Source organism: Alexandromys fortis, unplaced genomic scaffold (assembly GCF_014885135.2).
Source record: "Alexandromys fortis isolate MF-2015 unplaced genomic scaffold, M_Fortis_MF-2015_v1.1 scaffold_24, whole genome shotgun sequence".
NCBI classification, from domain to species: Eukaryota; Metazoa; Chordata; class Mammalia; order Rodentia; family Cricetidae; genus Alexandromys; species Alexandromys fortis.
The window spans coordinates 15,841,431-15,853,884 of NW_026067906.1; the positions used below are offsets into that span (position 1 = coordinate 15,841,431).

Consider the following 12,454-nt stretch of genomic DNA (forward strand, 5'->3'; position numbering starts at 1 on the left):
CCTAAGGGGGGTGGCTTAACCCTACATTAAATGATACTTATCCTGGGAGAGTCTGGTCCTTTTTTTTTTTTTTTTTTTTTTTTTTTTTTTTTTTTTTTTGATTTTTCGAGACAGGGTTTCTCCGTGGCTTTTGGTTCCTGTCCTGGAACTAGCTCTTGTGGACCAGGCTGGCCTCGAACTCACAGAGATCTGCCTGCCTCTGCCTCCCTAGTGCTGGGATTAAAGGCGTGCACCACCCCTGCCCGGCTGGTCCATTTAGATTGGTCCAATTGGCTCCCTGGAGCTTATAAAAAAATGTTTGAAAAGAAATTTTAAATTTTAGACATAACTAAAAACTTATAATTACGATGATACAGTGTTAAAATGGAAGATGGTGGAGGGGGGAAGGAAAAGAAGGGAGAATTATTAGAAAGGATAATTATTAGACCCCTCAGTGTTTTACCTGAAGTAAATATTAAGGACTTGTTCTCTTTAGCATCATGGTATGACCTTAACATCCAAGAGACACTGCTGCAGTCAGTGACAAACCTGTTATGTTAAAGTCTGTTTTGTGAGTTTTTGGAATCTGGGGCTGTGAATGTCCCCAATTCATTATTGTTTCTTCCCACCTGGGCTTTTGGCAGTCCTTATATGTTGAAATAGGAGCAGCGGGGCTGCATCCCCAGCACCCCGGCCGCCTGCTAGCTCATGCCCGAAATAACAACACACAAACTGTATTCATTTAAACACTGCTTGACCCATTTCTATCTAGCCTCTTCTAGGCTAATTCTCACATATTAATTTAGCCCATTTCTAATCATCTGTGTAAGCACCCCAAGGTGCGCTTACCGGGAAGATTCTAGCCTACGTCCATCCTGGGTCAGAGGAGCTTCATTGCGTGCATCTGCCCGGGAGAGCAGAGCATGCCTCTCTGTCTGAGGCATCTGGCTCTGAGAGGAGCTGCATTACTTCTGACCTCACTTCCTCTTCCTCCCAGCATTCTCTTCTGTTTACTCCACCCACCTATGTTCTAACCAATAAAATAGGCCAAGCCAGTTTCTTTATTAGCCAATGACCTTCCTCCATCACTTATACCTCCAGCTCCATGTTTAATGATGGTCCCTGTAATAACAGCTGAGTGGTTACCTGGAAATTTAAGCATGACCTTGGAGATGTAGAGAAGTTGGTAAAGCAGACAGGAGAAAGAAAGAGAAAGAGGGGTTGTATTGGAGTTTTTGGCACAGGAGAGTTGAGTACAGTGATGAGACTTTTATTTTTCTGGAACTGGAGAAAAAGTGACTGATCTTGGTGCCCTCTGGAACTTAAGAGAACAGGGCCTGTTTGAGTTATACGAGGGAGTATCTTGAGCTGGAAGAGTAAAAGGTTTAAGGTGGGACAGGTGAACCCAATGAGGAAGTCCCTTGAGCTTGGCAGCTGTGGGAGTTACAAGAATTACTTTAAAGGGGCCCTGCCATTTAGTGGAAAAGGGTGAGGGGCATTGATCTAGGGGAGAGAATAGTACCTGATCCCCTATTTTAATCAGCAGTGGGCATGAATTGGCACCCGGTTGAGATAATGACTAGTCTGTAAAATCCCATAATAGGGAGCGAAGATGGGATAACAGCAGAGTAAGCAGGTGATCAGGAAGGGGAGAGGTTTTAGGTGAGAGACTGGGGGTTAAAACCAGATGCCCAAACATGAATTCAAAGGGAAAGATGAAAGGGTGGCTTTTTGGGAAGAGCCCTAAGCCTAAGAAGGGCCAGAGGCAAAAGTTTTACCCAGTTGAGGTGAAGTTTCTGTGACATCTTAGCAAGAACATCTTTTAAGGAACGGTTAGTTCGTTCTACCTTCCCTGAAGACTGAGGGTGGTATGGGATACGAAAATACCAGGGCATGTTAAAAGCCTTAGACAAAGTTTGAGAGATCTAGGAGGTAAACTCTGGGCCATTATCTGACTGAAGAGAGGTTGGGATTCTAAACCAGGGAATAATTTCTTGGAGAAGAACATCAGAAACTGTCTGGGCCCTCTTGTTAGTAGTGGGAAATGCTTCAGTCCACCCAGACATGGAGTCCACCAAAACCAGGAGATATTTAACTCATCTGACTGTGGGCATATGAGTAAAACCAAGCTGCCAGTCAGTTCCTGGAAGGGAGACCCTGGCCTGGTGGGTGGGAAAAGGGAAGCTACGATCTTTAGTCTTGAGATCTGACTTTTGACATATTTTCCAAGAGGCAGTGGTAGCTTTTAAGAGTTCTAAGTCCTCAGGGGTGGGTTGGAGGTAAGCCTTGACAAAATGAAACAAAGCTTTGCTATTAGAGCTGATGTAGGTAGGACAGAATTTGCCGGGTGTCAGGGGGTGTCTGTGAGAATATGGGATGCACTGTATGAACTCCCTGAGTGACTGAGGTAGGTTTGGGCTCTGGAATGCTGCTGTCCTAGCTGCTTTGTCAGCCCGGTGAAGACAAAGATATTTTGAGATTGCGAGCTGAGAGGAATAGAGAAAAAAGCATTCTTAAGATCCAGAACTGAGAAGTGGGAGGTTCCTGGGAGTAGAGTGGAAAGAAGTGATAAGGGTTAGGCACTACAGGATGAAGAGGGACCACTGAGGAGTTAATAAGTTAGAGGTTTTGAACCAGGTGATAGGTTCCATTAGGTTTTTTTAACAGCAAGTATAGGGGTGTTAAAGGGAGAAGAGGTGGGGCAAAGTAGTTTTTTCTTAGAAGGTCAGAGATAATAGCCTTAAGTCCCCTAAGGCTCTGGAGAGAGAGGGGGTACTGAGCTTAAGTAATATATTTATTAGGGTCTTGTAATCGGATAATGATGGGGGAATGGTATTTAGCATCAGAGGGTTTTGAGGTATCCCAGACTTGGGAGTTCACCTGGGAGGCTGGTAGAGGAAAAGATACATTGGAGCTGGGAGGTTGGAAGGCTAGAAGGAGGAGGAGGGGAGTGTTGGTGAGTCTGAGGTAAGGTGAATAGAAGGAGCAAATGAAATGGAAGCTCCTACTTTTGCTAAAATAATCTCTTCCCATAAGAGGTACCAAGCAGAATGGCCTCAACCATAGCTGTGAAGGACATGGTTGGGGGCTGTCCCCCCGTTTCTAGGAACACCAGAAGATTTCCGGGAGCTCATCGGTCAATTCCTCAGGTTCAGAGAAATGGTCAAGCTGACCAGAATAGGGGAAACTCATCCATTGAAGCCAGTGATGTGTGTAGACATCACGCTCAGGCAGATGGAACACATGGTTGTTGTGGAAAAAAATACCTAGTCGAGCCTCCCAAGTCTCATGGTGCCAATAAAATTACCTGGCGCAAGTGAGAAAGAGACACGGAACACACATCAAACCCGCTTAGGAGTTTATTAGAGGGGGCGTGTACAGACCTGGGGAAGTCAGTGTGCAGAGAGAAAGATGGCGCATCCAGCTTTTAAAAGCTGCCTAGTGCATGTGCACAGGGGATTGACGTGGGTACGTCATACGCAGATGACAGGACTCACCCCTGCGTGCAAAGGCTTAGCTGAGTCATACGTGGCTGATGCAACCACACCACATGTGGATCATGCAGGGCCCTTTAACATCCCCGGGGCCATTAGGCACTTCTGCCTGAGGGCTTGTCCTCACATGCATTGCGCTAGAACCTGGTAGTGTCAACCTTATTGGGGCTGAAATCATAACAAGCTACACGCACACAGAAAGTACCTCAAGGTTAGGAATTTTCAAGAAGGCTTGGGTGTTAGATCCATGGCAGAGACATTTCCCAGCACATATAAAATCATAAAGCCTACAAAAATAATCTCGAAGGAAATGGTTTTCTTCTGCCAATGCTAAGAAGGCTGCCGTGGTATGGGAAACAGAGAAGGAATAGACTTTCAGGTTATAGTTCTATGTGGGCTCAGCCATCAGCCTACTAAGCCCGAGAGTCCTCCAGTTTACCTCCCATCTGCAGGAGTCCACAGCGCTGTAAAAGCAAAGTGTGGATGCATGTCTGAAACTTATGCCAAAGGCAACAGCTTGCTTCAGTACTTCAGTGACCACTTACTTACCAGCCTCTGAGAATGCCTTGCGTTCTTCACAATGTATTGTTCCATTTGTTTTTATGTTTTATCCAATAGGTAGGATACACTTATTGGGGGTAATTCTTCATGGTATTAGTCTAGCATATAGCTGGAAATAAAAGCCCAAGGCATTGTTTTGTACCCTAATATTTTCATCACCCCTATCACTCATATCGTTGGGCAATATAGTAAGTGTAATATAGTATTTGTTTAACTTTTCAAGGAAGTGTTGGTCTCTCTTCTACAGCAATTGAAACGTTTCTTTTCTTACATTTTGAGATGGGGTCTCACTATGGTGCCCAGGACAGTCTCAAACTCCTGGGCTCAAGAGACCCTTCTGTTTCAGCCACCCCATTAGTTAGCTGGGACTATAGACATTTGCCACCGTGCCCAGCTAGATTATAAAACTTTACATTTCTGTAAACAATGTATGAGCGTTCCAGGCAGCACTTGGTATTGTCTGTCTATGTGTCTCTTTGTTTATCTTAAAATTAAACCTTTCCAGTAGGTGTTAGTGGAATCTCACATCCACTGACTTGAGGACCCTTCCCTGTGCCTTTTCACTGACTTTTCTCTCCTTTGGGAAAGGTTATGTCAGATATTTTGCTAATTGTCATTGTTTTCTTAACAAACAGATTTCTGTGTATTGTGTGGTGTACACATGTGTGAGCTCACGTGTAAGCAGGTACACTTACACACCTGAGTGACTGTGGCACCCAGAGGTTAATGTCAGGATCTCTCCTTTTATCTATATTTTTAAAGTATGTTTGTTTGTTTTTCTTGGTGAGTCTGTGGGTGTGTACATACTATAGCACCCATGAGGGGATCAGAAGAAAGCTTGTGGGAGTCAGTGCTCTCTCCTTCTACTCTGTGAGTCCCAGGAATGGACACAAGTGGTCAGGCATGGAAGCCAGTGGCTTACCCTGCTGAGCCACCTCACCAGCCCAACAAACAAAAGTTTTGAGACTTCTTGATTCTTACTTATATACAAGTTAGAAACGTGTGTTGCAAATGTTCTCGTCTGGTTTGTGGCTCATTTTCTTATTGTTGAGTTTAGTGTGTTTTGGTGAGTAGCCATGCCTAATTTTGACATCTGACTGTTAAGGCCATTCATAGACAATGCTCTTGGTAGCACACTTGAAATCTAGGCCTAACAAAGGGCCACAGAGATCTTCCCTGGAATACTTATAGGCTTAGACTTACACCATGGGCCTACAAACCATTCTTGTATTAAATTTTAATTGACCTCTATTGCTATTAAATATTATTACGTTAATATATAAATGTTAAATATGAAATTTCCTTTTTCATATGTACATCTAATAATTCCAGAGATATTTGTTGAAAATGCTACCCTTCTTCCAAAATTGTCTTATGGTTCTTTCTAGAAATTGACTATATATAGTCTTTATATGTGTGTACACACATATATAAACATATGTTTTATATGCATAGATATATGTACACATGTGCATATATTTGCATAATGTATGCTCATATGTATATTGCATATATGTATGCATATAAGTAAATACTTGTGCACATGTATGTGTAACATAGATACACATGCACACATACATATATATGTGCATATAAACATATATTTGTATATATAGTATATATACATGTATGTATATAATGCATAAATATGGGAAGTACAGGAACTATAATTATCAAAACAGCTAAATATATATTAAATATATAATTAAATATATATTGAGAGAGAGAGAGAGACTATATATGCATGTATACATTTTCTGGGATGTCCCATTTTTTCCATTCCTTTATATGTCTGTCTGTCTTTTTCCAGTTTTATTTACACTGTCCTGATTACTATAACTTTCTAGTAAAATTGGCTGACATTTGTCCTTAAGCTGTGTTTTGTGATTAGTGGGAGTTGGGGGGTTGTTTTCTTTGTTTTAACTGTTTTGATAATTATAGTTCCTTTACTTCCCATATACATTTTAAAACCAGAAGGTTTTAAAACCAGCCTGTGTTTTGTAACACTTTTGGTCAATATATTTGCATCTTAATACAAAAGTTATTGAGCTTTGGGAAGGGAGTCTATTAAAGCTCTGGTAGTTATAATTTAAGAAAGGTGTGCAAAGAGAAGCAAATGTTAATTTCAGTATCTGTGAACATCAACTAATGGATGTCTTGGAAGCGACAGTAGTTGATAATTTAGAAAAAGGTCACAGGCTCAGGGTGAGAGAGCTCTAGCTTGGATACCTGGTTGATTAGTTATCAAGCTGTGGTGTAAGATCAAAAAGTTCCTATTCTAAGAGCTTCGGTTTCCTCCTTAGTAAAAGAAATATGAAATCAACTTTATAGATGCTTGTGTATATTAGATAATATACCCTCTAAAATGCCTTCTGCTCTAACTGAAAGGTAATAGGCGTTCACTATTTACTATAATAGTCATTGATGTCATATGTATATAATATATGTAATAATGCTATATATTATATAGCATTTTCATGAACAATAGCAATAGCCCTTTGGAGAATATACTTACAAGAAAGTAACCAACTTGCAAGGCCATAACCTAACCACCAGCTTGAAGGAATTTCCCGTTGCTACCCTGTAACAGACATTGGCTCTGGTAGATTACGTGGTTTTGTGTTCTTGTAGAATAAGAATCGATAAAATTATACTAAATAAGAAGGTTCTCTAAAGCAACAGTTTCTGTTACATAAATGTCAAAGCCCAGTAATAAGCATCGTAGTCTCATTATTAGTCTTAACTGACTTTGATTAATGGAAACCTGTTATATAAACAGCTGGTTAAAGTGATTGAACCCTGTAGAGGAATAAGCGTCCATATGCCACAAGAAACAGGGTGAAACACCCATGGCAAAAACAAGCAAAACATGTTTTAAACCTGCAGCTCTTTAGTTTGTCTCCACTGTGACACTCTGACTCCTCGTTCTTATTCTACTTGCCTTGGGGTGACTAAGCCTAACGGGTTTTCATCTTCTATCCACTGCCTGTTAGTGCCTGCCCACGTGACTGACTTGCATGTTACCAACCAAGGGATGACCAGCAGCCTGTTCACGAACTGGACAAAGGCCTTGGGAGATGTAGAGGTCTACCAAGTCTTACTGATCCATGAGAATGTGGTCATCAAAAACGAGAGCGTCTCCAGTGAGACCAGCAGATACAGCTTCCACGCTCTGAAACCCGGCAGCCTCTACTCGGTCGTGGTGACCACAGTGAGCGGAGGGATTTCTTCCCGGCAGGTGGTGGCGGAAGGCCGAACAGGTAAGAAGTGCCGATAGGTGTCTGCAGCTTCCAGATACATCAGTACTTGGAGCCGCCTTCCATTTTAAACATCCTAAAATGAGATGTAATTCTCCAGTGGCTTATGCAGAGTCTTGCAATGGTGCCCAGGCTGACTCTGAACTTTCTGGCTCTTACCAGCCTCCTGCCTCAGCTTTTCCAATACCTGGGAAAATAGGAATATACCGCTGCTGTACTCCTGTAGAAGTCACATATATGTTTTGTAAGCAACATCATTGAATGCTTAGAGCTGAATGTCACCTAAATGGTGCCCCTGGCTTCATTGTTCTTGTCGGTTGAAACTGCGAGCTGAGAAGACGAATAAGTATCAGTATGGCTACTGTGTCAATGAAGCTCAGCACCAAAGAAAAAAGTGGAATTTTTCTACATCACACAGTGGAAGCCCGTAAAAGTAATATGTTATTTCATATAATATATGAAATTTATGTTCCAGTTTCTTAGAGAAAAATATACAAACCCAAGTGAAGCTTCGATAACTATGGTTAAACTCAGAATCAGGTCAACAAACTTGACCTCTTAATTTTACATGATTATTATAAGTTGGGTTCAGGCGTCTTTATCTATAAACCCGATGCTCAGATAGCAATTAAGAGTTGTGATGTCATGTATAAATCTCTTGCCAAAACCACCAGTGTCCCCTACTTTGCTGTCTTAACTTTCAGAGGAGCAGCTACGAAACTGAGCCCATGTCTCTTGGTCTTCGTAGAAGTTCCCCGACGCACGCCAGTGCTCTCTTGCTGTGGCCCTAGATGTAAGAAAGATAGCGGTGTCTTTCCTGAGACCCGATACCCTCTTCCTTCTCTTGTAAGAGTTACTGGCACCATGATTCAGTGTAGTGTGGTCAGAGTGGAGGGCTGAACATCTGAGAAGGCCCGTGTGTCCATCTTCCTGGGAGCTGCAGCCCGTATCGGTCAGGTTAGAGGGACCTGTGTCCTATCACACTACTGGGCAATGTGGCCGCTCCTGACCAGACAACTCTACTGACTGATTCTTCTCCAAGTACAAATCAAGATCCAGGCTCCTACTACCTGACAGTTTCCTTCCTCTGGATTCCAGCAACTCTTTCCACTCCTGCGGAGACTTGAGGTAGAGATCGGACATGGTCTGGAAGAGATTAGTAGGCCTGGAAGCAGAGGTAGCTTTTCTAGCCTCATTGCGCTGGACAGAACTGTTGCGTGGCTGTAGTTAGTGTCATCTGACTACAGGAGAAGCTGAGAAATATGGTCTAGATGCGCTTTAAGAGGAAAGGGAGTCAGTTGGTGAGCTGGTCATACTCTGGTCCCGGGTTCATTTCTATTTTAAACACCACAAAGGATTGGGGATGTTTCTCAGGGATAAAGCATTTGTTTCACAGACACAAAACCTTGAATTTAATCCCAATACCACCGAAAGAAAAAACTATCCCAATACTAATAGACATACCACAAAGGCTATCCTACCCGTTATAATGTACTAAAGTAGTATGGTCTCTGATATCACTTGAAGTCCGTGAATATTTGGAATAAATGGGACTTTATTTTATAAATCATTTCTATTTCTGTACTTTAAACATAACCAGAAATATCAGTATTTGGTTCATGTTATACAAAAGAAGCATTCACTAAGTTGATGAGAAAGTCTATGAAGAATAATTATAAAATTTTGAGAACAAAAGTTTTGAATAAATATGTGTGACATCCAACTGTTGTCCTGAGAGAGGAAAAATGCGCCACTATTGTAGATACCTAATGACTAAGGCTTTCAGAGACTCTCTAAAGTAGTACAGGTTTTACATAGCACACTATAAAATAATTCAGTGGCTAAGCCCATAATGATAATCATTAGCGTTTCTTCAAATATCTCATATATTTCTCAACATTCAAATAATTCTGGAAAGTCTTCTTCTAGCTCACACAAGCTTCCTCAGAGTTGAAGCCGGCGCACGAAAACCTTCCCAGCCTAGATAAAATGGTGAGAACTGAGGTTTGAAGTTTCAGATATTTGATCAGTTTAATCCGAAGCTGAGGAAATTCTAGAAAAGTACCCAATAATTTGTATATCTATTTCATCTTAAGTGAGTTTCACTTTTGGAAAAACTCCTGATGATTCTGTCTTTTCTAATAGCATATGCACAGCTCATCAGTTGTGGGTAAGATAGGCTTTGGGTTTAATTCATAAAAATCAGACCATATAGAGAGAGCATAAGGGCTCTCAGGTTTCACCGAGCCGAATCCTGTCCTTTGTGTGCCGTGCAGCAGCCCTGACAATTACGAGAAAACAGACCACTGAGGGTTAAATATCCCATGATGAGACAGCAGGACAGTCTGTGCTCTGTGAGAGTTCCGTCTGCCATCACCAAAGGCAGTACTGTGTACCAGACACTCACCTCCAATACCTAAGGAACTTCTTACTCACCACCCCACTTACTAATTTCTCAGTTTGAACTTGGAACTTAAGGCATCTGTGTCTGTTCCATGTTTATACACCTGGGAAATATAAATCTCTGGGTAAATGTTTGTGGCATCGACCTCAAGATGGCATTCCCAGTCCTGGCTACAGGTTTCTCTGCCCAGTCTCCCCACCGCCAGGCTTCCAGGATGTGCTTTGAGGCTTCCGGCCACTAGAGGGCAGAAAACGCTTTGCAAAGGGATGAGCAGCGCCTCCAGATGCGTTTCCTATTAAAAGGCCCAGGGGGGAAAAAAAAAAAAAAAAAAAAAAAAAAAAAAAAAAAACCTGGTCACATGAAAGTCAAAGGCGACCCAGAGTCTAAGTTCTTCAGAAAATTCGTGGAATTTTTCTCCTTTACTCTCAAGTATCTTTGTTTCTGGTTTTTGGGGTTTTTGTTTGTTTGTTTGCTTGGTTGGTTGGTTGGTTTTGGTTTTTTGTTGTTGATGGTGGTGGTGGGTTTTGGTTTTTGTTTTTTGGGTTTTTTTTTTTTTGATGAGTTAGATTCAACGCGATTTATTTGAACTTTTATAATCTGTGTTCCCTTTTCTACCAAAACCCTCCCGTTATAGTCCCATAAAATACCCCCTAAAACACTCCCTACACAGAAACCCCATAAAGTCCCAGAGGTGGCACACTTGGGTTATGAGGCATCCAAATGGCCTCCTAGTGGTGTTTTGTTTTGTTTTTCTTTAGCCTTCTGGTGAAAGATAGTTTGTCTTCCCAAAGCCACTAGAGATCCTAATACCTCCACCACTTCATGTGTGACCAACTAAGAACTCCCAGTCCACAGTTTTTTATTGAGCAAAATAGTCGATTCAAACTTGTAATTCTGTTTTCGTTGATGGTTCTCCCTCCTTGTATGAACTCACAGTCCCTTCCAGCGTGAGTGGAGTCACGGTCAACAATTCCGGCCGTAATGATTACCTCAGTGTTTCCTGGCTGCCAGCTCCTGGAGATGTGGATAACTACGTGGTAACCCTCTCCCACGATGGCAGGGTGGTTCAGTCCCTCATCATTGCCAAGTCTGTCAGCGAGTGTTCCTTCAGCTCCCTCACCCCAGGCCGCCTCTACAATGTGACCATAACCACCAGGAGTGGCAATTACGCCAGCCACTCCTTCAGCGAAGAACGGACAGGTAAGGATTATGACGGCACAGGCCTCTCAGAAACAGGTCAGCTGTGTGACTCTGAGCATCTCGGACCTGCAGTGGTCCTGGATAAAAGGTCGTTAAACATCACAAAATTGCTCTGTAGTCTTCCTATTTTAGCTGAAAAATATATACATGAGGAGACGTTACATTTTCAGGAACACTGCCCTAGTTTTCATAACTAGAATTTATATTATATCTAAACAGGATGACAATTAGTTACTTTTAGGGAGTGTTCTTTGGTTACTAGAACAGGGGTTCATATATACTAAATAATTAATCCTTACATAATTCTTTCTGAGATAGTCATTATTATTCCCATTTTACAGACGAGAAAACCAAGTGTCAAGGTTAAGTAATTTTTTTGCCCAACTGTTATTGTTGTTGAGTTGCCAGGAAGTTTTAGAACTTGGGCTTAAACATAGGTCTGATTTGCCCCAGAACCTACCAAGCTCTTGACTCCATAGTCTTAGCTGAAATACATGACGGTCAAGACTACTGTGCCTCCTCTGCACACAAGGTAAAAATGGTACCCTTTGTAGTTCCTAGACTAGGCAGCAAAATTCTTAGCAGATGAATGCCAGGTCTTTAATATGCTGGAAGGAACGAAATATAGACAGCCACCATTTTTCCGGATGTATTCACACTTTCTGGGGCTTACATCTGAATTCTGCTTAAGGTTGACATCAATATTTTGTCAAGTCTTCTCCACAAGACTCTGAAACTGTTCTTTTCCAATGATCATCTGGGATGGAGACATCACCCTCTTAGAGAGCCTAGATGCTGGGATGCTGGAGCTGAGTAGGAACTTGCTACCTTCCAGGTAGATGAATAATCAGAGTCAAGGGTTTCCACCAGATTACCCGTAGGGAAACTCTAGAAACACGGTAACCCATGAAGTCATGAGGAGTAAGAACGGGTTGGCAATTTCTTTTTATGCTTGCTTTCAGTATCTTTTAATTATGTGTGCCTTTGCGTGGCTATATGCATGTGAGCGCAGGTGCTCACTGAAATCTAGAAGAGGGTGTCCTATCCCCTAGAGCTGGAGTTTGGGGTGATTCTGAGCCAGCTGCTGTGGGTACTGGGGACCAAGCTCAGGTCCTCTGTGAGAACACTAAGCACTCTTGACCTCTTAGCCATCGCTGTAGCCCCTGGGTCTTTGAGGAGGAAGTACCTGGCTTTCTAGTTCACAGGCCTTGTGCCTCCTGACCCCAACTAAGAGCCACCTGTTCGCCTTGTTACAGAACTAGCATCGAAGTGGTCCTTCTGCCTTCTCATTTGGAGACCATGAAAATCCCAGAAACAAAGTGTGGCTTTTCCAAGGTCACGTGACTGAACTGTGGCGAAGTTCAGCCATGACATCCGACCAAATTTGGAAGCACCAATCAGGAACAGAGACTTTTCTCTACCATCAAATAATCTAAAGCATAATTATACTGATAATTACAATTGTGACTTAGGCCGGGTGATGGTGGCGCATGCCTTTAATCCCAGCACTCGGGAGGCAGAGGCAGGCGGATCTCTGTGAGTTCGAGACCAGCCTGGTC

General features: G+C 42.3%; 1 protein-coding gene across 2 annotated transcripts in view; it reads left to right on the forward strand.

Annotated features, from left to right (window-relative positions):
- The window catches only part of Ptprb (protein tyrosine phosphatase receptor type B), a 114,625-nt gene that overhangs the window by 53,085 nt on the left and 49,086 nt on the right, over positions 1-12,454 (forward strand). For both annotated transcript variants that reach the window (XM_050135450.1, XM_050135451.1), the window contains 2 exons: positions 7,028-7,294; positions 10,632-10,895. In XM_050135450.1, the coding sequence (XP_049991407.1) occupies positions 7,028-7,294; positions 10,632-10,895 (531 nt within the window). The remainder of the gene's footprint in view (positions 1-7,027; positions 7,295-10,631; positions 10,896-12,454) is intronic.